The 26,405-nt window shown below is 31.1% G+C and overlaps 2 protein-coding genes across 20 annotated transcripts in view; one reads left to right on the plus strand and one right to left on the minus strand.

Moving 5' to 3' along the window:
* LOC107447641 (uncharacterized) overlaps positions 1-9,716 on the plus strand; it is a 143,776-nt gene extending 134,060 nt beyond the window's left edge. For all 14 annotated transcript variants that reach the window (XM_087163869.1, XM_087163870.1, XM_087163871.1 and 11 more), the window contains 2 exons: positions 6,342-6,411; positions 9,286-9,716. In XM_087163869.1, the coding sequence (XP_087019995.1) occupies positions 6,342-6,411; positions 9,286-9,450 (235 nt within the window). In that variant the 3' untranslated portion in view covers positions 9,451-9,716. The remainder of the gene's footprint in view (positions 1-6,341; positions 6,412-9,285) is intronic.
* Positions 9,717-12,440: 2,724 nt separating this feature from the next.
* The window catches only part of LOC107444592 (uncharacterized), a 45,660-nt gene continuing 31,695 nt past the window's right edge, over positions 12,441-26,405 (minus strand). For all 6 annotated transcript variants that reach the window (XM_087163885.1, XM_087163888.1, XM_087163889.1 and 3 more), the window contains 5 exons: positions 23,181-23,438; positions 21,076-21,318; positions 16,781-16,900; positions 15,346-15,442; positions 12,441-12,576 (listed from right to left, as the gene is read on the minus strand). In XM_087163885.1, the coding sequence (XP_087020011.1) occupies positions 12,549-12,576; positions 15,346-15,442; positions 16,781-16,900; positions 21,076-21,318; positions 23,181-23,438 (746 nt within the window). In that variant the 3' untranslated portion in view covers positions 12,441-12,548. The remainder of the gene's footprint in view (positions 12,577-15,345; positions 15,443-16,780; positions 16,901-21,075; positions 21,319-23,180; positions 23,439-26,405) is intronic.

The following is a 26,405-nucleotide window of genomic DNA, read 5'->3' on the forward strand; positions in this document are numbered from 1 at the left end:
TGAAAATTATCCTAATTTAAAGTTAATTCAATGTTATTTTTATGTTTTCCAATGATTACTGTCGAAACTTTTATACAAATAAGACTTGAAACACATGGTTTATTTATTTTTAAGGATTTAGCAATCAATACGCAGAGTTCACTAAGTTGGTTACCAAATTACGGTGGAACAGCTTTATCTATTCCTATTTCTTTTTTAATACAACTTAATTTTCGACAATAATTATTTCATAAAAAGCACAAAAACAAGATAGTTTAAGATAATGAAAGTACCTGTTCGAGCGCACTGGACAACCAGCCCGTAGGGGCAGCTAACGGCAGCAAGCCCTGAGCAATGATATTTTCGGCCATGAATTGCTATGCAGTCTTTATGGTGACCTTTATCTCCTTTTAAAACTTTAACTTTTAATTTTGTAACGCCCTTTATCTGACTTAGCTTTTGCTTCTGTCTCACACTAGCACCTGAACATTGAACATCGTTAAAAATCTTTTTCTTTGTATAAACTTGGTTTTTAATAATAGTATGAAATAGTAATGAAACCGATTCAAACCGTCATCAAAACCTTCAAACTGTCATCAAAAATGCAGAATAGAACGCTAAATGTACGCATTTTTTTTTCAAAATTTTGAAACAATTACAATTTTTTTCTTGTGGCTTCTCATTGTTTAACAATAAGCCTTTTTAGTGATAAAACGAATTCGCTGTTAAGTATTTTTGAACCGAAAGTTCTTTTGTCCAAAATTCATATACCCAAAATTATAAGCCGTTTTACTATTTGATGATTCATTAGTAAACAAAAAATTCATTAGCGAGTTATTTACACATTTTATGTGTTATTTACACACTTCATTACAATCTTCATTAGTAAACAAAAAATATCATATTTTATTCTTAATTACAACAGTAGGTATTTAGTAAACACAATAAAATCAAACTCAATGTGCAGTTAAAAGGAAAATTTATAGTCTACAGCAGGGGTCTCCAACTACGGCCCGAGGGCCAGATCCGGCCCACGGACAGATTTTGTCCGGCCCGCGGAGAGCTAGTATACTTGAAAACTCCTTTTAGAGAACATATTTTTTATAGCAAATTAAATTTAGTTTACTGAAGTGTTCTAATTTTACGTTGAATAATTATTAATATGACATCTACATTGATATGGTCATGGGCTAACTACTCATAACATTGTTGTAGGCTTATTGTTATTGTTTTTGTGATAAGTTGGATAAAGAAACTCAGAATTGTAATGAGTAAAGACATGTATAATATGCAGAAAATTTAACTTCAGTATATACTAACTAACAAATTATTGAAATGAATCCAACTAACATTTTATACATTTTAAATAAAAGCATAACTTATAACAAGCATAATGAGATATGAAATACTAATGAGATTTATGTAATTGAGATTTTCCACTGACAATAGTTTGTAGTTGTGGACTAATTTTACTTGTACCAATTTTTAAAGAGATTTAAGATGCTCATCAGTTAATTTAGATCTGTAAACATTTTTTGTGTACTTCATTTTGGAAAAGGTCTTCTCACACAAATAAGTAGTACCAAAAACAGAAAACAGCCCCACGAGCAAATTTATGCAAATTATCAAATTGTGTCAGTGGAAGACTCTTATAAAATTCCAACAAAGATGAGTTTTGATATTTGTTCTTAATTATATCACTGCACTGTAGATCAATCATTTCCATTTGAAGTTCCGGGGCTAGGGTTTCAATGTCAGTATCAAAAGGATTCTGAAAAAACTTAATTTGATTCGCAATGGCATCAAAGTCCGAGAAACGAGTATCAAAATTTATTTTCAAAGCACTCAAAGTTTCGATTTCAAAATCGATAGGAAACTCAGTCTCAGTGGTGTGACTGAATATTTCACATGTTTTAAAATGTGAAAAACATTTACTTCGTAGTTGTGATTGAAACAGTATCAATTTCTTCCGGAATGATTTGATATTAGTGTATAAATCAGGAAGATGCTGGTTTTCTCCTTGCAATCTCAAATTCGGTTCGTTCACATGTTTTGTCAAATCAACATAGAATGCTAACTTCCACAGCCATGCGTTGTTTTGTAATTCAGTAAGAGAGCGATGCTTTTCATTCAAAAAAAATTTCGATCACTGCTCGAAGTTCAAAAAAGCGCTGAAGGACTTTCCCACAACTAAGCCAACGTACGGCAGTATGATAAGGTAAGTCATTTTCTCCAATCTCTGCAATAAATTGTCGGAATTGTCGGTGATTCAGCCCAAAAGATCTGATAAAATTAACAGTTGATATGACTGGTTTCAGAGCTTCAGACATATCCAAACATTTTCCGCACAAAGACTGTTGATGAATGATACAATGTAAGACTAATGGTTTTGAACGACCGTCATTTTCTACAGCCTTTGACACAAGAGCGACCACTCCTTTATCTTTCCCACTCATGTTTTTGCCTCCACCAGTTGTAATACATTTCAAGTTTTTCCATCGAAGGTTCTTTTGATTAATGGCCATTTTAACTCCTTTAAAAATATCTGTACCAGTAGTTGTGCCATGAATACTATACATATCAAGAAGTTCTTCATGCACTTCATAGCTTTTATTTACTCCTCGAATATAAATCAACACCTGAGCAGTATCTGACACATCCGTTGACTCATCCAAGGCCAAAGAAAACCACTCAACATGTCCATTTTTGTCGAACAGTTGAGAGGATATATTTTCAGCTGTGTTTTCTACCCTTCGAGCCGCAGTGTTTGCTAACATACTGACAGTTTTTAATAAATTTACCTTTTCAGGGAACATTTCTTCGGCTACTGCAATTATACATTCTTTGATCATTTCTCCATCGGTGAATGGTTTTCCACGTTTTGCTATTTCAAGAGCCACCCGAAAGCTGGCACGCGTTGCAGCCTCTTGTTCAGTTTTGAGTTTTGTAAATGAAGATTGCTGCGATTTCAATCCGCGCTTTATAGCTTCGAATTTTTCTGTCCGCAAACTTCCTGTATATTTTGAGTAATTTTGAAAATGTTTTGTTTCATAATGACGTTTAATGTTATATTCCTTGAGAACGGCTATGCTTTCATTGCAAATCAAACATAGCGCATTGTTACTGGACTCAATTACGAAATACTGAATGTTCCACTGATCTTTGAATTTTCTGCATTCACTATCAATTTTTCGCTTCTTTTCCATACTACTAAATCACACACAAAAGCAACAATTCAAATCAAAATACTGTTACAAAGATGTCTTAAACTTAAACACGCACAAACACGTTTTAAGGAGGTACGCACTATTTTATTTCACAACAGTGTCATAGGAACTGACTTGTGGTTGCGCCACTAGCCTTCTTATATATTCCAATTACTGCCATCTAGAAGTGAGTGGAAGACACCAGAACTTTCTCGAACCAACGAGATTATTTTGTACGTGCTTTCAGTGCCATCTGTTAGCGATAGAAGGTACTACCTATTTCCGCTTGTGTCCGCCAGATGTCGTGTCACGTTACTCCTCATGACTCGTACTCTACGACTAATCTGGAAATTACAGATAATGACAGGAAAATTAATAATATCCAGTGTTGCCGTTTTGCGGACTTTAGTCCGATAAGCAGCCTTTTTTAAACGTTGCGTACTTTTTCGGACTTTTTTTTTCATCTGTGGACTATTTCACTTTTTACCACTGGCAACAATGATAATATGGTTTTGGCCCTCGGAACTTACTGGAGTAATCAGTATGGCCCTAAGGCTGGAAAGTTTGGAGACCCCTGGTCTACAGTAATAATAACGTTCGATCTTGCATCTATGGGAGTTTCTCTAAGGATTTAATTAGCTTTTAACCAAATTTTTGCATTATTCAAAAATAATTTACGCATTGTAAGTCAATTTAAGCAAGAAATTAATGTTTTGATGAAAAAATTCGAAATCTTATGAAATGCTATTTAATGACTTAAACAAGGCGTTTCATTAACGAGTTATTTACACACTTTATGTATACTTTTGGATTCTTTATCAAAAGTAAATAAATAAAAAAAATGCAAGCTGATGTAGCAAAATAATCTTAAAAAAACAAGAAAAAACAAAGTCTCTGAAAATCTGTCGAATCACAATAGATGCAGGTCAAACTAAAAATATCAAAACCTATTTGAATGACTGTGGAAAAAAAGTTGGAACTGAAAACATTAAAACCTATTTGAATGTCTGTAGAGAGAAAGAAAATTGGAATTGAAAACATCGAAAACCTATTTGAATGCCTGTGGAAACAAAAATAAATTGAAACTGAAAACATGAAAACCTATTTGGATGCCAGTGGAAGCAAAACAAAACAAAAAAGATGGATCTGAAGTCATTAAAACCATTTGAATAACTGTGAAAACAAAAACAAAATTTGAGGCAATTGTAAAAAATACCTCCGAATTTCCAGAAACTGATATTGCTATTGTTCTTCCTCACTAATAATTTGTAAGGTTTTTGAGTCTTCGTCGTTATCCATTTTATAGTCGGTGAGACCAAATATTGCCCCATTTATTTTTAACAATATTACAAATCACTAAATTTTTAATGGTTTTCATATTTTTTTAAAAAAAAATTCTGTGGTTTTCATAAAAACACTTTTAAATTTAAAAATGCGGATATTTTCGTGATGAACACGATAATCACAAATATTGTGGCTTTCCTTGATTAACCCTTTGCTTACGGTATACCATGTTGTACCATCACATGTGGTCCATATGTTGTACCAGCCGTAAGCAAAAGGTTAAAATGCTGTATTTTTCAACACCACAAGAGGATGGATATTAGCTTTGAACCCATAGTAGGGGAGAATCGGATAGCCCCGCCCACTGTCAATTTAATATGTGTAGAATAATTTTTCAAGTCAATGGGCCATCGGGCATTAATTGTTATATTAAAAAAGATTATTTGCTAAGTTTCAAGTATTTATGCAGCTGTTAACATGGTAAACAATAGTTTTGAAAATATGTTGAATACAGTAGTCATAAAATTAAGAAAAGTTGACTGAGTGTTTCGATTAAACTTCATTTTAATGCTAAAATAATAATTTTTTCTATACATACAGCATTAAAGTATGTAGTCTTAAGTTTAATTTGCACAAAGAAAGAAGTTTATGTGTGAAAAATTGTTCGAGTAATTACAAATTTACAAAAAAATTGGATTTCGGGTAGCCCCGCTCACATGATTGTCGGGTATCACCGCCCAATTTTATTTCGTCGATAAATGTACGGTTGCAAAGATTATTATTTTATAGCTTTAAATTTGAATGTTATATGCATTTTTAACAACAAATATTGTTGTCATTAAATGATTGTTATTAAATGATAGAATTCACTAAAAGTATATAAATATGTAACAAATAAAATAATTTTGTGATAAAAATGATGAACGAGGTTTATCTATTGTCAATACATTGGTGATTTTCATTTACACCTGAAAAAACAGTCAAAAAACATAATTTTTGTAACTGGGCTGTGCTACCCGACACATTTTGAAAAGAGCTAAGAAACGTGTTTTTTTAAATTTTCTATTTTTTTAAGTTAAGCTATTCTTTTTTGGTTTATTCTTTTTGCATTATTTAATTAGATAGTAAAACAATAGAAACATACAAAAATATTGATTATTACTCATTATTATACCGAAATATAAGCAATACTCCTTAAGTGAGCGGGGCTACCTGACTCTCCCCTATATATTGTTTTATAAAAGTTTTTCTGTTATTTTTTATAAGAGTACTATAAAGAAGATTGAGTGTGGTTAACTCAATTACAGGAGAATATGTTACTGATGAGGTATACATGGACGCTGGCACACCGCTCTGCGCCTTTGCCCCCGGAGAGGGCATCTATCAGAAAGAAATACTGTGGCCAGGAAAACAGACAGTTACAACAGCGGCATGCCACGCTTCCCCCGATGAGTCCCCAATCACGAGCCTACCCCGGCATCTGCAACGTCACTAGAGCTAGGCCCAACATCTGCCCTCATCTCCCGCCAGGATCCTTAAATTTATTGTTTATTTATTACTATACAAATTAGAGAAATAGATATTTATTTGACAGATATTTATTTTGTGTAACTGTAATAGAAAATTGATTATTGACATTTAAGACCCATGGGAGCTGAGAGTCAAAAATAGACTATTCAGAAGAAGCATGGCTAAACATAACGTATCATGAAAATACAGCATTGCACGAGATAATGTAGGAAAAACACTAAGATGATACAAAACAGTGGGAAAATTATATTGGACAGTGGGAAAATTATATACATTTATATGAACTAATAAATTTTCGTGATAGATTCTGCACAAATCTCACTCTCTTTTTTTTTTTTGCAGAAATAAGAATGGTAGAAAGTATGGAAGTAAACATGGAATATTCAAACCACTTCATTTTTTGTCAAAGAAGGTAATATTTATTTATTTAGAAAATAATTCATTTGTATTATGGCATTATATTTTACTTTATTAGATTACTTATCAGTTGTTTTCGAACACTGTCCTTATCTTATGCTCTAAAAATCCTAACTGGAAACAAACTTTTAATCACATTCGATTTTTCCTTAATGTGCAAAATGATTTGCAGAGTGGTTACAAAGAAACAATGATGAGTACACCGAATAAGAACACTGCTTAACAGACAGTTTTCTTATTATTATTATTTGTTTGGTAAATTTCTTAGCTACACATTTTTTTTTTTACTTTACTAAAGAATAATACTAGTAGTAGTAATATTTCATATAAAACTATTTAACCTTTTGGGCTCCGTTGTCGCCTCTGAGTAGGCATTGAAGGCTGCTACACTAAAAGTTAAAATTTTTATATCTTGATAATTTGAAACCGCATTATTTTTATGAACTTTAGAAATTATATAAAAATATTGTACTATGTAGTTAAAATGATAGGTATAATGATAGGTATAATGTGACATATATGCATAAATGATGAGCATATATAAATATAAATGTGTGTAAAGGAATGTATAATTCAGTGAGTAGGGGAGAGTGGGTGTTGAGGTTTGAGTTCGAGATTAGTTAGATAGTTTGAGTTTCCTGTGCTGGCAACATCTTATTGTTTTCATATTCCTTTTTATGTAAATGAAAGTTAAGTTTTCAGTTTGTTCTACGTGACTTTCAGTCTGATTTGCTCTCAAGAAAATCCAACACTTGGTCCCGGGTTTCGGCACCAAATGTTGGATTTTGTTGAGATTTTGCCAGAACAGGGCAACATCTTATTGTTTTTATATTCCTTTTATGTAAATAAAAGTTAAGTTTTCAGTTTGTTCTACGTGACTTTCAGTCTGATTTGCTCTCAACAAAATCCAACAGTGGGGTCAATTGTAACAGGGTACGATTGTAACAGAGCAAAAATTTCGAGTGTCGGGTTCTAGATTTGGTTCCTAAGTGTTGCACAAGGTGTATTTAATAAATCTACATGTACACCCCTGCTAGCAACCATTTTTATGTACTTTTGAATGAGTTACATCACAAAAGATATTTTCAAGCTACGCAAGTACTTTTTTTGGTATTAGAATATTATATTGTAACAAAGTAACTTTGCTTAAACAAATAAAAATTATTTACCGAATATGTAAGTGGACACCTTAATTAACATTTCAAAAAAAAAAGATTAGTTTTGTTAATTAACTAGCATTGTTTTTAACAAATGAAGCTGAAATGGCGTCTTGGGGACGATTATAACAATAAGTAAAGGGACGAATGTAACAGCTGAAAATAAATAACCTTATGTTTACAAACCATTACTTAGCTGTTTAAGAACACCCAATAGTTTTCTATATCATTTATTTTATTTGTCACCTTTCACAGCATAAATTGAAATTTTTAACCCTTTAAAATTAAATGTTTAACCCTTTAGGTCTCTGCTCATTATTATTTTTACTCCTAAAGTATCACTGCTATTTTGATCAATAAAAAAAATATATATAACAACGATGATAATATGTATAATTAACTATGTTTTAGCTGAATTTATGAACTGTTACAATTGACCCCGTAAGTGGGGACAATTGTAACAAGTGCACGACTGTCAAAAATTGTTAATAACTAGTATAATAACATTTAAAATAAGGTATTTATTTTTTTCTCTTGTAGAGGATAGTCTACTTTACTCGTCTGTCAATTAATACTAATCATATATTGGATTTTTTGTTAGCTAAAAATAGTTAAGTAAAAAATATTACAATTAACCCATTTCTCCCCTACTTAACCCGTTAATCCCTAACCACAAAAAGTCTCTGTTCCTGTATGAAAAATTCCAGTATGAAAAAAATGATTGTACATATTTGTTTCTATTAAGTGGTTATATTCGTTTTGTTGCGTACCATTTTCATTTTGAAAAAGAATAGTAACTTGACTTCTTATCCGAATTTAAAGATTTATAACATTGCCACATTGCGATAAATGCAACTATCATTTTTCTTCAAAATGAATCCTAAAACATGTGCTACCACTTTCGTTTATTTTTATGAAAAGCATAGTCCTTTTAGCGAACGCTAACCACAAATGAGAGCTCCTGATCAAACATGGAACAGTTCAACTTAACTTAGACTTACATGAACGGCCAATCACCAGCCAGCATCCATGAGTCCACGCTTTTCTCTTTTTGTTTTTTATGATCACAGATCACTGTGATCTTTACTTTTATATTTTTCAGATCCACCAACTATTGAAAAAACATCATCGACCCAACATTATCGACGAATTGGTTAATGCCACTACACGGCAGCCTACTAATATTTGCTCTATTTCCAATATTCCGACCACAAATGGGTACCGAGTAATTAAAGTATCAGGTTCATTTTCCGGTTATCAAAATAAAATAAATAATGTAGTATCGCAATGTGGTAAAATTACTATGCACCATTAGAAGAGAACGTAACCTGATAAAAAAAAGAAAGAAAGAAACACTTAGATTCGTCCATAATCTAGCACTGTAAATGGTCTTATCTTTTAAGGCATGATACTTCCTAACCATCCAATTCGAAAAAGTATTCAGTGGAAGTGATGGGAAATCGAAGAATGAATAAGAAACTGTATAAGATTTTCACGCTTCCATCCAAAATCCTAACACTGGTAAGAACATTCCATCGGTCCCTCTCCTGTTAGACGCAATTTGTTACAGCTATACAACACGTTTATAATACTAGCTGCAGCAGGGTAGTAGTTACTAGGGAAAATGGGTTAATTTTGAATATTTTATGCATCGTAATGGTTTATATCATTTTAACTAATACTCATCAGGAAGTAATTAACTTATCTTACAGGTACGGCTCATGTGCAATCCTAAATATGATGGTGAAGATTATAGCGTGGCTCATCAAGGAATCTCGGAAACTTTTGACCATAGAAGTAATGCTGACTCAGAGAAAATGCAACATGCAGATTGCATTGAGCTGGAAATACGAGAGAAAAGCAAACGTCGGTGGTGATCAAACGTCGGCAAATGGTACAACAAGCCGCACGAATGAAAAATTGGGGCAAGTAAACACGAAAACGAGTGAAAAAACAGAAGTCTTTCGTCTAAGAATCTGATTTTGTTTGGAAACAATGTCGAACTCTTTCACAAGTTTATACAACCTGTTAATATGAACTATTTGTTTTCCGCATTTTCATAGATTGAAGTATATTACATATATCGTGCATATTCATCATTGTTTAGAAATGTTTCTACCCTGATATAAAAGTTGAAAAGTAATTCTTTTAGTATTCTTATTTTCAGAATTATCATTTTACCATTAAATTTTTTATGTGTAATTATAACTATTTTTTTATTGGGGTATAACCGAGATTCCAAACGTTTTAAAGTTGCGCCACACTTACGAAATTTAAAATAATCTTTTGGCACCTCTGCCATACAAAGCTTGCCTACGGTACGATAAATATTACAAAAGACGATTCAATGCAGTAGTTGCAAAGCTCAAGAAGGTATACCATATTTTAAGAATTGAGAATTGCATCGCAACCCATGACCGCAATCCATGACGGATATAGCTGGTTCCCATTATGAACAAGTCAGTTCTTATTTTGTGTCTTAATTTCATAATTGCTTTGCTTTTACCATTTAATATTCCCAATGATTGCTTTACAATTGGCCCAAAGTTTGCTTCAGCCTAATTTAAATATTTTTCTTACGCCTTGACAAGAAAGTCGCCAAATCCTTAAATTGCTGACAATAGCTATTTCTGGGTCTTTTGAATGCCGAAGTTTAACAATAATTATTATAAAATGCAAAGTTACCTTAAATAAAAATTTAGATAAGTAAAAAAAATTGTTTTAAATACTCGCGAACAGTAAGTTCATTTCGGAAAGACATCCTTAGTGATGTAAGATGAGATTTATTAACCTGGATTGTTTCTCAACTGTAAACTCTTGAAATGTGACTTTGATCACAGCAAAATTTGCCCCTGTACAGAATCACTCTGTCAACATGCGTTTATACTACGAGACAGAGACTATGGATTAAATAGTAAGTGTATAAGGAGAATTCTTGAATTAAATGAAATATTAATAATCCTAAATTTACTTGTGGCTATTATAATGAGGAGCATTTTTTGACTCAATTTCCGAAATTTAAGCAAACTCTTAATCCGAAATCAGGACATGAATTGCTCAAAGCAGTAATTATAATAGAAATTTTTCTTCTTAGAGCCAGGTATTCGTAGAGCCAGGAGTTATTTTTGCAAAACTCAGGTAACATTATGTGTGACTAGCATCTAGCTAGTCAGAACGTAGACAATATTTTACAACATTTGATGCCCGTTTTTCAGGATTTTATGAATCTGATCATCGATGAACTTACAAATATGGGTTTTGAGAAAATTTATTCTTGACAAGATGATATTAATATAGGTGATAATTCTATTAAAAGTTTATTTAGGAAAATTGAAGCAATTCTAAAAAGTTTCATGAAGTACCTACAATTGAACCTTAATTTCACGAAAAAATAAATCTGTTAAATCTGAAGAAAACTATTTAGGACTTAATATTTCTCATAACTAACAGTTTCCAGATCCTAAAAGCGTTGAAGATGTCAAAAGATTTCCGGCGGTTTGCAAATTTTACTTTATTCCTAACTATGCTCAACTTACTAATGTTCTTAATCTTTTAACTTTAATGAATGTAAATTTTCACTGGAATGAAAAACATCAAAATGTTTTTCATCAATTGCAATAAATAATTTTTTCTAAGCTCTTTGTACACCTCCCTCAATTCAATGAAAGGTTCATTTTAAGCACCAATGCAAGTGGTAAAGTTACTGTCGGAATTCTAATGCAAGATTTTCAGGGTCATCGTAAATCTATCTCATATACTATTAGTAAAGATTTTTCCCCCTCTGAGAGGATTACCCGACTGTTAAATTAAAATTGTTTGCTATTTTTAAATCTGTCATTGATTTCAAAGATTATTTAGCTTAAAGGACATTCATCATACTTACTATTTCTAAACCCAAAGCTCATTAGATGGAAGTTACCAGCTGACATTGCCACTTGATGGTTTTAGCAATTCTTCTTTTTCTTCGACAGCACGACAGCCGCTTACAGGCCTTGGCTGCCTAAACCACGCGTAGCCTCCAACGCCTCCTATCCATGGCGACTTTTTTCCAGCTGTTAATCTTTATTACTTTGAGATCTTTAGCAGTGTCGTCCAGCCATCTAGTTGGAGGTCTTCCTCTGGCCCAAGAACCAGAAGGATTTTTAAAGGTGGCGATTCGTACTGCATTGTTTACTGGACCTCTCCAGATATGGCCAAGCCATCTTAATTTATTGCTTCGGATGACCTGCACTATTTGTGACTGTCCATAGAGTCTATATAAGCAATTTTAGCAGTTGTCCGAATTTATTTAAGAAGTTCGTAACGTATCTAGATCTGATATAAATTAACTGATCAGTTCTTTCGAAATCTCAATCCTGGTTTCCATACCCCGGTTTTATATAACTAGTTTTATATTTTATTGATAAACAAGAGGAAATTAAAATTGTTAATGTAATTCAAACAAATAATCCTCTCAATGAAGTTTCGTTTACAACCTTTTATAAAGAATACCAAAATTGTCATAATAAATTTTTCTTCTTTGACCATTTCCAATAAGACTAAGAATTTTTATATTAACAATGAAATCAAATAATTAACGTTTGCTTGTAAGGTTGTTGTTTCAGAATTAATTGTAGCATCGTCGACATTGCAGGGAAAAGTTTAAAAAATACCCCTTTTAAATGTTATTTAATGGTTCAGTTTTTCTATTCTATATCTAACGTATAAATGTTTTTTTACGATTGCATAATTTTAGACATTAAAGAAATGTTTCCTGATTAGGAATTAATAACTGTTATTTAAAAAAAAATACTTTTTGGTGCTAAAAGAAGCATATGTTTTCTTTAATGTTCAAATAAAATAATTAATTCATATAAATGCCAATTGGTTTGGATAAAAATATATTTTATTCAAATTGCAAATACAATTTTCTTAAATGCGGAAAAGATTTTCTTAAATGCGATTTTCTTAAATGCGAATAAAGAAACATCTTCCTTCATTTCTTGTTTCTCCCACTCCGAAATCTGCAAAAAAATAAACGACTTATCTAAAGAAGAAAATAATAAACACTATTCCTTAAATTTTTATGTAGTGGTTCAGATTTTATAACAAAAATGATTGCGTAATTTTAAAATTGCAAATTCTAGAGATACTCATTTTACATTCAAAACTCCCGAGAAAAAAACGCAATTTTGTGTATTGTGTTAACATAAATCCTAAATAGAATCGATCAGTTCATATATCTTGAAAATAATACTATTCTCAACTAAACTACTATTTATTACTCCAAAAACTCAAGAACTATTTTTACATTGGATTATTATTTAAAAAAATTATTCATTTTTGACTCCTTTATCATACTCTTCGAAAATAGAATAGGACTACTAGAATAGGACAAGACTACTCGATTTCCCAACACTACTCACTTTTCCCCTTTTCGTTACCATGGTATCCGCAAATCTTGCTTTTTTTCCATGCTAATATATTTTACTTTTTACTGAAATGTACTGAATGTACTTACTGAAATGAACCTTGTTAAAACAAAATTTTTAGTAACCATGGTAAACGAGAGGGGAAAGTTTGTAGAGTGGGTAAGTCGCTTCACCTAGAGAAGTCGATCCTATTTAAAAAGAATTTATAAATGTTGTAAAAAAAATTATAAATTCTTCTCTTAAATACAAACAGTTATAGAAAGAAAATTATCGAACCAGAAAAAGAAAATACCAAGAGAAAAATAAGACAACCTTGAACAACCTTGAAGCTTTTTGTAAAAATGTATTGTTTAATACTACTTATTTTTCGATTGATATTTATAAAATCAACAGTATCCTGATTGCGCATACATCAAATTATTGTCTAATGTATATGAATGGCGACAATATATATATATTGCGGTGAATATTGCGAAATATTTGTTATATTCGAGTTGATATTATTATATTTATTCGATATTTTAATCTGCTGAGTATAGATTAGGAGAAACATGAATGTTCGGAGTACCGGTTAAATGCATACTGGGCAGTGGCACTTGACCTTAAAAAAACATTGATGTAGGGCATACCGGACAAATATATACCGGACATTACACTTAACTAGACCTAGTATATATTTCGCACATTAACCAAAGGGACTATGTGATCATCGACATTCACCGGTGTAAGTCAACAACTGCCAATTTCGGTCATTCACAGTAACATATATAGATAGATAGATAGATGTACTGGAAAAAATACGGAATGTGAAGCGAATTGTAACAAGTATACTTGTGAGAGAAAAGATGGTTTCAAATCAAAAAATGTAGCTAATAAAGGACAAAAGGAAGCGGAATGCATTGGTAAGCAACTCTTCTAATTTATATAAGACATTTATTTCCAAAATTTAAAAAAAAAACTGTGAATTATAAGAATTAAAGATTTGAATGAGGAAAACAAGAATTGAATAAACAAATGAAAAGTTAAAAACTAATGTAGTTTTATAAAGAAGTGCAATTGTTATAATATTGTTGCAAAGAAGATTGCCTAGATATGTGCAAGAATAAATGAATAAATATAGTAAAAAAACCTTAAATTCGTAAGTGTCCAAACAATATAAAAAAAGAGTTGGTGTGTTTATGTATAAATATATAATAAAAAACAAGATTTTATAAAATTGAAATATGCGGATTAAGACAATATCAGGTAATCAAAAAGGGAAATAAAATGTATGCAAAATAATTTAAAATTATTTGTAAACATTGATAAACATTGATAAATTAATATTTTTTTTAAATAAAAATAAAAAATTCTCAAATCAATGTTTACCAATAAAATTTATGAAATGGTTTTTAAAGAATTTAAATTGATTAATATAGTCTGTTATAATTTTTCAATAGATAATGCTTCTACGCCCTCCATAGGTAAACCTTTTGACTCACATTGCAATTTTAACAAATTAAATACATTTTATGAATATCTGTACATTCAGGATATCAGCTCAACATAAGGATATCCTCTAATTTCAAATCTATTGCAAGACAAATAACATGATTACATGGTTTTTAATTGAGTGTTATACATTAATTTTGTAATATTAGCTAATTTTTTTTCATTACTTTTACATAATATGCATTTTATAAATAATATTGCATCAGTATAGGAATACGTCTCTACTACGAAGCATTCGTCATTGAAGCGACTCCAAACACTCGTTTACAAACATTCATCAGTTACAAAAGCATAGATTTAATTTGCTTTAGCAACTGATGAAAAGTTTGATAGGTTCTGATCTTTGTTCCATAGTAAAATGTGAATTGCCGCCTAAATCCATTTAACCGTAATTTGATCCGGAATTATGAAGAGTGCTCATTAATGAACACCAAAATATGTATCTTTCAACAAACATTATAAATAACAAAGCATAAAGAACAACGCACTTTAAGTGTAAAATTTATTATTTAGTCGAAAAAAAAGTTATAATTTATGAGCATTTACAATTTGTAGTAAATGAGAGCAAAGGACAGATTAAAATAATTAAATTAAATTTTTAAGGCAGCTGTTGTCTTATGAGGATTGCATTCTAATCAGATAGTCAGATGAAATAACTATTGATGATTATAATCCTGATTTTGCTCTTTTTAATTTCTATAGTAATTCAATAGGATGTGGAAACTTTCTGTTATTTATCAGTAAAACATTACCGTTGAATTTGCAACGTACCTATTGATTAACTTCATTTTTTGTCAAGGTTCCATAAATATATATTAAGAGTGGTTCTTACGGAACACCCTGCTTCTAACAAACTTTCAAACTACTTACTTTATGAAAACAGTGACAAGAGTGATTGTTGACAGCAAAAGAAATCCTGATGTGATGCATAGTATTATGAGTAATAATGGACTGTGTTCACGTTCATCTGAAAAACACACACAAAAATTGAAGCAGAAATTAGTAGCTTGTTTACTGAAACACTATTAATTAAAAGTAATATCTGTAGTAAACTTTCACGTCTTATCTCTTTCACTTCAGTTACATCAAAAATAGAAGCATTTTCTCTATTCTAATACAACTGTAAAACGTTGTTTGGATGCTTTTGTGTAGATCTGATTTTTTTAAATAGCTACTATTGTGAAATCTGTTGAATGGAAAATGTTTGCTCAATTTAAATGACTTATGAACCACAATTTATATGACTGTTTAGCGATATGAGTTCCTCACCTTCTCTCCGTTATTAGGAAAGTATTATCATATACACCGAAGAGCCATTACATTATGACCACCCTCCATCTATAGCAATGGGCTCGCCCAGGAACAATGTTTTCATGGGGCACATTAGGATCCATAATCCTCATAGAACAATCCCTGACGTCTGTAAGCTACTTGAACATAGTTGCAGACCAGGTTCACCCATTCATGGCAACAGTTTTTCCTGCGAGGGATGGTGTTTACCAACTGGATAATGCACCATGTCATAAGGGTCGAATTGTCGAGGAACATTCCAGTGACTTTCAAGTCATGTCTTGGCTCCCAAATTCAACTGACCTTGATCCAATAGAGCATTTGTGGTTCTACTTGGAAAACCAAATTCGTGCTGCCACGCTTCCCCCTGGCAATGTGAGGGAATTGCAGGAAGAGTTGGTGAGCGTTTGGTACCAGATACCTCAGACTACCTTTCAGCACCTTGTGGAATCAATGCCACGGCTGGTGCTAGTAGTTTTGAGGACTAAAGGTGGTCCTACATGTTATTAGCAGGGTAGTCATAATGTAATGGCTTTTAAGTGTACATCATATACATATATTATCATATATAATATATAGCGGTAGATCGATTTTTGTTTTTTTCAACTTAACTTTATTCATTGATAATTTTTGCATTTTCTATTTCAATGCTCCTTTGATTAACTCATTCACTTCTGACAAGCCTTGAGAATGAAGCCCTGTTAAGTACATGAAACATGTCGATTTTTGCCAGCTCCCTGTTCTTTTCTACAAATTAAGTTTTTATGCTAACAAGTATATTTTAAATAGTGTTTTTTTGTAGAGACGTGGAAGTTATTTGAAAATTTGCAATTATACAATGTTAATTAACGTCATTATGTTATGCATAATATTATAGATTAAAACTTATAAAATACCCATTTTATTTTACCTTTTTGTTCCATATATTAAGTTGTTTTTGCACAAACAATTAACAACTTTTAATGCACAGTTTCACTTACACTTTACATGTTTTACATCAATACATTTTTCTCACCTTCGACTTTTTCACAACGATGTCCAGAAATTCCTGGAAGACATTCGCAAAAGTAATAGGATCCAATGTAATTACAATGCGCACCATTTCTACAGTCATCTCTATTTTTGTTGCATGTTTCTGAGAAAAAAAATCAGATTATCATTGAAATATCAATCCCATGTCCAATCATATACATGAGTACTTAATAAAAGCGAACACCTTCAATAACTGTCTATCTAATAAGTAGGATTTTCACGTAGGGGAAAGTCAGATAAAACGGGATAGTCGGACAAAACGGGATACGTCGCCTAGGGACCAGACTATTACAGCTATCTAGTGGACAACGACAAAAACGTGTTATACGACCGTGATTATATAATTCTCGGTGCGTCCCGTCTCGAGATCACTATTCGTTAGAAAGTTGTAGGTCTCAGAACTTTTTTATTCTATTTTCTTGCCATTTTCTACATTTACGTACGTTGTTTTTTACATTGTACTGCCTCTATATATGGGAATAAAATTCCGGTGAATATTAAATTTGATTAACCATTTACTTACCAATACTTTTATGTGCAGTCTATCTAATTTTCTTTGCACATTTAGGCAGCAGCCATGTTTGTTTCAAAAAGGGTCGGAGTCGAACAAAACGGGACACTTATGAGTTGGACAAAACGGGATAGAGTTTTTTATGTCCCGTTTTATCCACCTATTTATTTGTTGGTTTATAAATTTAAAAATAGTCATATATTAATGTAGGCCTAGGCTTTTTGAACAGCTTATTTATATTAGCTATATATATATTTGAAAAATTTAGTCTCTTTATATAGTAATGCAAAATTTGTTTATTAACGTTCATTATTAAGCATTTTATTTTTGACTCTAGGATTTCACACCTTTCTTTAGAACTAATTGTAATGTATTTCTCTGATGAAGACTTGAGCTTTTTTATATATGAACTTCTTAATTTTCTGGATTGCTCAATTCAATCTGCATTCAATTCTAAAATGAATTCTTCTCTTTGTAACTCAAGAATTTAAATGCTTGATTATTAAAGAGTCTTTCAGGGATGTTACGACATCAATGGAGTGAATTAGAAATGGAAGAAAAGGAAAGGATTATTAAATTACAAAAAAAAGAACCAAGAGAATTGAAGAAAAGGCTGCTAAGAGCACAAGGCACATCTCGACAACGAAAAATGTGAAAATAAGCCCTCATGTTTGAAAACTCATAGTCTTTAAAAACAAATGTAGCATCATATTTTTTGTGTACTTACTTATAAAACAACAATCTATATAAAAGTGTTAGAACAGTAAAATACCATGAATATAATTTATAGAAATTTTGCTTTGCAGTTCTCTGTCAGTTAATTATGCTTTTCCCTCAGTTTTATCCAAAAAATTAAACATTGTAAACCCTATCCCGTTTTATCCAACCCAGGTATGCTAAAACGGGATATGTAAGAGTTTGGAAATAAATTTTTTTTTCTATTTCACATTCATTAAAATTAGTTTAAAATATGTTTTTTGTGTGCTTCAATAAATGCTGTAGCTACAAAAAAAATTAATGTATGGTTTTCTTTAACAGATATTCCGTACTAAATAAAAACAATAATGATATCCCGTTTTGTCCAACTCTCCCCTACTTGTGTTTCGATTTTGTGTTATCGATTTCGAAACTGAACATTAATAAATTAATTTGTGCAGACGAACACGAGTATTAGACTCAAAACATGGAGAGTAGCCTTGATCTGAGAAATATTGTCACAATAGTTTAGACGGAAGATCAGTTTATAGTTTGGTCCCCTTCGTGTTAATTTTGCTTTTTGCGCATTTCATCCCACCTATGAAACAAGTGGAGCGAATCGAAAAATTTTTGCACTCCATTATAAAACTTATTTTTTCAAGGATAAATATTAAAAATAAATACTTGCAAAAAAATTTTTCCCAATTATTTATTGTTTGTCGATTTATATTATCAAAGAAAATATTTTTGATTGTAAGGTATATATGTTACCGTTAAAGTATGAAATCCGTTATTTTATAGAGTACCTAGTTATTCCATGAAATAACTGATCGTGTCCGTTAAAGTGTAAAACTCTCTTGTATTTCATGGTTTAACTAGTTATTTCATAGAATAACGATCTGAAGCCCGTTAAAGTGTAAAATAATCTATATGCTACAGCTCAAAGTTTAGGTACTGGTCAGGGATTTAAAAAATGTTCGTGTAAAACCCAGTGTGTCAACAAAAAATGTTTTTGTTTTAGAAATAATGTTCTTTATAATTCCAAGTGTCATTTTAGTAATCCTTGTTGTAACAAATGATTTTATGGTACGTTTCCATAAATACCATTTATACGCTGGATAAATTAGATAAATTGCTTCTTTTTCATTTCAATCGTCTATCATTAGTTTATTTATAGAATACCTAGTTATTTCATAGAATAACTAGTTAAAGTGTCAAATTAATAACATATTACACACTTTAGCGGACACGATCAGTTATTTCATGGAATAACTAGGTATTCTATGAAATAACTGCATTATATACTTTAACGGTAACATATACACTTTTACACGAGTTTAATTTACTTAATTTCAAATAATGAAATCCAAAATTTGAACAGAATCGGGCGAATGGTTCTGGAGAAATTGAAGTTCAAAAATGTTAGCTCCTTGAATGGCAAAATACGTAAAAGGGAACTTAACATCAAGGCGTCCAAATCTTTAATCGCTATCCTGCTAAAATTATTGAGACAGTATTTTCCAGTTTACGGCTAACTACCCCCTCTCCTTTTTTGAGGGTAAGGAATTTGAATTCAGTGAAAAACGTGTTTTAATTCAGAGAAGGAACATTTTTGTTCCCTCACTTTGTAACTGGGAGTTTTGTCTGCATAAATTGTTTCACCTTCTTAAGAATTCGAACCGTTAAGATTATGTTCTAGTGCAATCTTAAGATGGAAATATACTAAAAGTTTTTTGGGTACAAGGTGCATCAATGAATTATCTTTTACCTCTACATGCATGGATATATTTATCGTATTGAAGGTTATTTAAACATATGTATCTTAGGACCGATAATTCCACACTTTTCTCCTTTATCCTCATTGCAAATAACTATTTGTCTCTAACAACCCTCCACTGTGAGTGAATGGAATAAAGTTCTGTATACAGGCGTTATGATCTGTGTTTTCAGGAATGATGTTAAAAACGGTTGTATAGCTCTCACGGTTACAGTTACCATGACAAAGTTTCACAATTTTAAAATGACAACACCCACCTTTTCTTGATCAAACCGTAATCCTAAAAGTAAGAAAATCTAAAAAGGATTTGGAATGATTTTAGCACAAGAAATTGCGAAACTGGGCTTTTGCAAGTGTCACTACTTTTTGTAACCACTAGGAACTAGAAACTGTGGTAAAAACTGCCAAAAACGATGCAAAATGATAAAGAAAGCATTTTATGTTTTGACTAGACCGTCTTCACTTGTCCGGCATGTCCCTAGTTTTTCTCTGCAGTTGAAGTTCTTTTTTATCAAAATCCCTTATCGTTAGAATTCATAAAAAATAGTGACACTTATTGTCGATAGCCTAGTATCGCAATTTCTTGTACTAAAAATATCGCTCCAACTCCATTTTAGATTTTTTTTACTGCAAGTATTACGTTTTAATAAAAACGGGACGCTGCTATGTTGAAATTTCGAAATTTTGTCGCTGCAGCTGTGATCATGAAATCTACGCAATCGTTTGTGATGTCATTAAATGTATAGATCATAACACCTATATGCAAAATCTTATTCTGTTCGCTTGAACGGTATCCTCTCCAGAGTGACAAATGCTGGCAGAATTACCTTATAATCACTCTGTATATATATATATATATATATATATATATATATATATATATATATATATATATATATATATATATATATATATATATATATATATATATATATATATATATATATATATATATATGTATGTATGTATATATGTATGTATGTACTGTAGTACCCATACGAAATACCCATGTTGGATACCTTATAATTAGACATTGGTAAGTTCAAACAGAGAGTCATACATATTTTTATCAAAAAACAAATATTACGATTGTTTCACTATGAAGTCGCTTTGACCAAATTTATTTAGAAGTATGATTAGTTTAAAGAAAAGTCTTTTAAAAATTAAAATTTATTAAAAACCTTTCGTACTAAATAAATACCAAATGCACCGTGTTAAGCTCACAGTCATATTACAAGGATACTTGATATTATGTATTTATGCTTTAATTGAGAATTTTTTAATTTGATTTTACCTCTACATTGAGATATAGATTCATCATACTTCAGACCATCATCACAAACACATTCCGCTTTTCTAAAAAATCTGTTATACTCGCATCTTGCACCTGTATTATTGCAGTTTATGAGATTGCAGCCTTCAACTATTTCACATTTATGTCCAGAAGTACCCGGATAACATTCACAGAAACCATAGTTACTGACCATTTCACAGGTAGCATTATTTTTACAATCATGATTTCCTACCATGCATGTTTCTGAAAGCGAAATTATATCTCAGATTTAGAAATTTTATTGAAATATCAAAATGCAAAAAAACAGCATAAAATAAATTTCATGTCCACTTATACATTTAAGTTTTGGCTACGAACATAATTCGATGGTAATCTTAGTATATTAAACTGTTGTATGTTTTGTGAAACTAAAATTATGTTTAAAAATAAAATGCAATTCATCAAAAATTCCATGCCACCTAGAAAATAGGTTTTACATTTCAAGTCTAACCTGAAAGAGAGCCCTAACGTTAAGGGTAGAATTAAATGTTAGTTTTTCAAAACACATGGCATTTCAAAAATATTTCGCAGGATAAAACAAAAATTTAAAAATTTAGCCTAATCTGAAAAAAATGACACAATATATAATCTTTAGAAAGAAGCAGATTTTAACTAAAGGGTATTACATAATCAAAATATTAGACTCCGGTTCAGAAGAGATGGGTTTCTATCTTCGACTACGCTGAGACCTACCGAGTTCATTCCATATACTTGTAAAATTACATGTAAAATTCATGTAAAAAGTACATGTAAAATTCGGGGTGTCTAAAGTCCTGTGATCTGTCTCCTGGAAAAAATTTCCTTTCCCTTCAAATCTATGTCTAAACTGAGGAAGTGACCTCACAAATGAATAATGTCGCTATCTCTCAATGGTGCTCTAAGCTAAGAAGTACTTAACTCTTTCGCTTTTTGTGGTGATATCTTGTCAAGCGAAGGGCGCACCTTCATGACTTAGATCACAAACCTGACTTGTCTAAATGTCATTCGAAAAACAGCAAATAACGTTGATGCATTTATTAAGTATTGTGAGTTCTCTTTTCTTTGTGCATTTTAGAATGAGAAAAACAATGACGGGCAACAAAACTCGTAATTTGAGAGTATGAAATGTACAGACATTTTGTACTCATGCTGGGCTAACCTGAAGGATCTCCAAACTACTGTATTTTTTCAAGAATATATCGGACAAGGATGGGTGATACATTGAAAAATACATGCAATCACCAAATGTTTGGCAGGAATTAAAAATATTCAAAGTGTGCACTTTTAATCTATTGGCATACATCCCAATAGTACACTATGTTCCATATTTACTTTTAATATTATGTTTCTATGAATGCCTGACGTTATGCGTTTCTGCAGTGTTGATGGCATTGTCCTCAAGTTGATATTGGGTGTTCTTAAAATGTGTCCTTCACAACTTTATGTACCACGAACACTGCAAGAATGTGCATTACTGCTGCAGTATCAAACATTGATTAAAACATGCTATTGAGCGCAAAATTCGAACTTAGCTTACCTCTGAAATATTTGCCGATAGACAAATATTGCACATTATTTTTAATCCATCCCAAACATTTGGTTGGTGAGTTTATCCTTAACTGTATCATTCGTTTTAGTATTATTTATACTATCCAAAATACAGTTCTTTGAAAGTAAGTGAGTCATATACGTTAACCATGTACTTGTTTCTGAAGCTGACACGGCAGTACAGAAAAGTAAGGTACTGCGTCCTATTTTTTTTCTTTACTCTCATTTGATTGAGACCAAAAAGAAGTTAATTTTACTATTAGTTCAAACGCAATGAAGGTTTTAATTAAAGAAAAAACAGTTTCCTACTAAAACTTACAGAGGCGTAGGACTTCACTGAATAGGAGAGTTATAGGCATGTTTCATTTATTTCTTTTTTTATAACTTATTTCTTTTTTTAGAAAAATTTATAACTTTCACGTAATAAAAAACTCATTACTTCAAACTTATTAATTTTATTAACTTAGTTTTGATTATATTGAATTAATAAAAAAAAATTAATAGAACCAAAATATTTAAAACATTAAATTTGTATTTACTTCTACACATTCTACGTTCAGTGTCGTAGTGTAATCCACTCTCGAGACATAAACATTCCGATTCCTCCGACGTCGTGTTATATGCACAAATTTCACCCTTCTTATAATTGCATTTTAAATTATATCTTTCATTACAGTCCCCCATGTATTGACATTTGTCTCCATATGTTCCTTTCAAGCAGTGGCAGAATCGTTGATTTCCAAGTGGTATGCATTTCGCTCCATTTTCACAGTCATTTCTATCTTCATCACATATTGCTGAAAGCATACATAGATAAATTGCATGAGATATCATAAATAAATTGCATGGGATTATCAGCAAGATATTGAGAATTTTTTAGTTTTTATATTTGATTTTGAAATTTTATGAATTCTGCTTCATTTGCACAGTAATTTCTTTATCCCATATTTCTGAGAGCATACATAAATACATTGCATAAAATTAACAATAACACATAGTTAATTTTTGTTCATATATATTTACACACTGTATTAACGCAATCATTTCTTTCTTTACCATAGCTGAAAGCATAAATTGCTTAAGATTACACAGAGTGTCCAGAAACGACCGCATAAACTCTGCACAGCTGGATTCCTCGTTGGGAGTGCATAAGAACTGCCCAAGTTCCTGTACGATCAATAGTTTACGAGAAAAATACGAGAAACCAAGTATGACGTCACTGCCGGTGCAAGAAAAAACACTTTATTGAACATATCATACATTGCACAATTTAAATCAATCAAAGTGTCCGTTTTAAACATTATCGTCTGGAAAGATATGCAAATACTGTTGCTGATATGTCCAATGAAGTGTTTTTCTTTCATGCACAGGCTGTGACGTCATACTTTGTTTTTCGTATTTTTCTCGTAAACTATGGATCGTACAGGAATGCTTCTTTGGGCAGTTTTTATGTACTCTTAATGAGCAATCTAGCTGTGCAGAGTTTATGCGGTCGCTTCGGGATACCCTGTATAAATACATTGAATGAGATATTGAATAGATACGTACAATAATAGATACTGCGAATTTTTTAGCAACTATGCTTGAGATTTCAAAATTACTTGCTCATTCTACTCAGTTTACGCTCTCATCGTATATTGCTGAAATACAATGTGTGAGATAAATTGGATGAGATTACATAAATGTATTTAATGTGATTAATAAAGTGATATTATTATTTTTTAAGCATTTACATTTGACATCCTTCTTAGATGTGTCAGTAAACTCAAATTGGAATGTTGCCTATTTATGACAGGTTTGTATGCTTATAATTTTTTCTTCAAATCATAAATTGCTGGTGAGATTGGTTCCATAATAATTGGCTGCATTGTTCTTACGAAGAACAGATTATTCATCGAGTTTTTGAACTGAAAAAATCTATTAAATTGAAAGCGATGGTCTCTTATTGCATCTTTATTAGCAAACATTTGATTACATTTTATTCTAAAACTTTACAATTGGATACAATCGGATCTGGCTGAAACTTCTCTAGGTGTTGTAGGGATTTTCACGTCTTTATTCTTGATAAAAAAAACAACAAAAATGTAAACAAGCTTTATTTCTTATGGCATAATAAAAATTAACAAATATTTTTAACACTTTGTTGACCGACAAATTTTCCCAGAAACTATCTTACATCACCGGCTGTTATTTTTTAATTGAATATTAAAGTAAAATAAAATATGCTAAATATTAATTTCATTCTCAAATGTTGTTGACTGATGACGAGTTAACTTGACATTTAAAGTGCAATTAAAAGTTTACTCACCAATCGGTCAGTTTTAAAATAAAATTTTAAGATAGCAATAACTCCTATTCATATTAATGATACTCATAAAAAAGTCATCAGTTATCTAATTAGCAATGAAAAGATACATAAAAATACTGCATCAAAAAAAACTACTCATCGTATTATTTACATTTTAAGAAAAACCTTTTTTTTTTCAAAAAAAAAGGAAAATTTTAAAAAAATGAACGTTTTTTTTTTTCTATTTTTCGTTCTCAATTATTTCTAATAAATTGTGTTTGCCTCAATCTTAATTTTACTAAAATTATTTAACTATATTTATATCTTATCGAAAGCTTCATTGGTGTTATAAAATCTATAAGCAGTTTGGTAATTTTATAGTGTGTGAAATTTTTTTTGCGGAATAACTTAATTAAGCTTTTCAGGTTGTTATTAATTAAAACCTGCGCTCTCTATATATATATATTTCTCTTACACGGCTACAAAAACATTTTTATTACACGGCTACTCCCCGAATGGTAGCACTAGAAAATCGACCAATGATTGCCGCTAAAAATGTCACATGCCAAATCTAGCTGAGATGACTCAACAAATAGCGCTTTTGAAAACGAAAACTGAAATAACCAGAGAGAGCATAAGCTAGGCAGAGGTGAGTAGTCTTTGTCGATAGATCTCTGTTTTAGTATTTAGTCGAAAGCGCTTTTTTTACGAATTTATTTGACGATTTTTGATTTATATCGCGAATTTATTTGTTTTACTTATTTATTTATTTGTTTATGCAGGTTTTTCCATTGCAATTTACTTATTTCAATTTTTAATCGACTTAATTATAGCCAAAATTTTAACTTTTTTAAAGAGATATCAGTTTTAGAAACTTTATCTTAAGATTTTATACTATAGCACATTTCTAATAGATTTAACGAATTACATGTCATTTATTTGAATTCAAATTTATTTTAATGACTTAGTATTTACTAAAAAGTTGTAATATTTTTTTTTTTTTTTAAAGTTGTTGTATGGATTTGAATGATTGTTTTGAATTCTTAGAATTTTGTGCATTTGCAATGTACCTAAGTTAGTAGCGAGCGAAGCCAGCTTGTTTTGCGAAGCAAACCATATAAGATTGCGTAGCAATTTTCGGGGATTGGCGAGCGTTAGCGAGCAGGGGCGCAGCCCACTAGTAGTACTATAATAAATAACAGAAACTTATGACGAATCCTTTACTTTTTAAGCAAAAGTTATCAATAAGGAAATGTTTCTTTCTTTATAACTTTCTCATGCGGCGATCATCCAATAAAGGAAAAGCTATTTAGTAACTGACAAAATAAATCAGAAACTAAAACAGACAAAATAGTTTTGGTATGCGTTATTTAACATATAAAAAATTTAAAGTAACGAAGCAATTATTGGTTAATATTGGTGTTAATTGGGTGTTAACATAAAATGGATGTTTACAGTATGTACAATTTTTAACGCA

Source organism: Parasteatoda tepidariorum, chromosome 5, assembly GCF_982258835.1.
Source record: "Parasteatoda tepidariorum strain Cologne lab strain chromosome 5, Ptep-v5.0, whole genome shotgun sequence".
Taxonomy (NCBI): domain Eukaryota; kingdom Metazoa; phylum Arthropoda; class Arachnida; order Araneae; family Theridiidae; genus Parasteatoda; species Parasteatoda tepidariorum.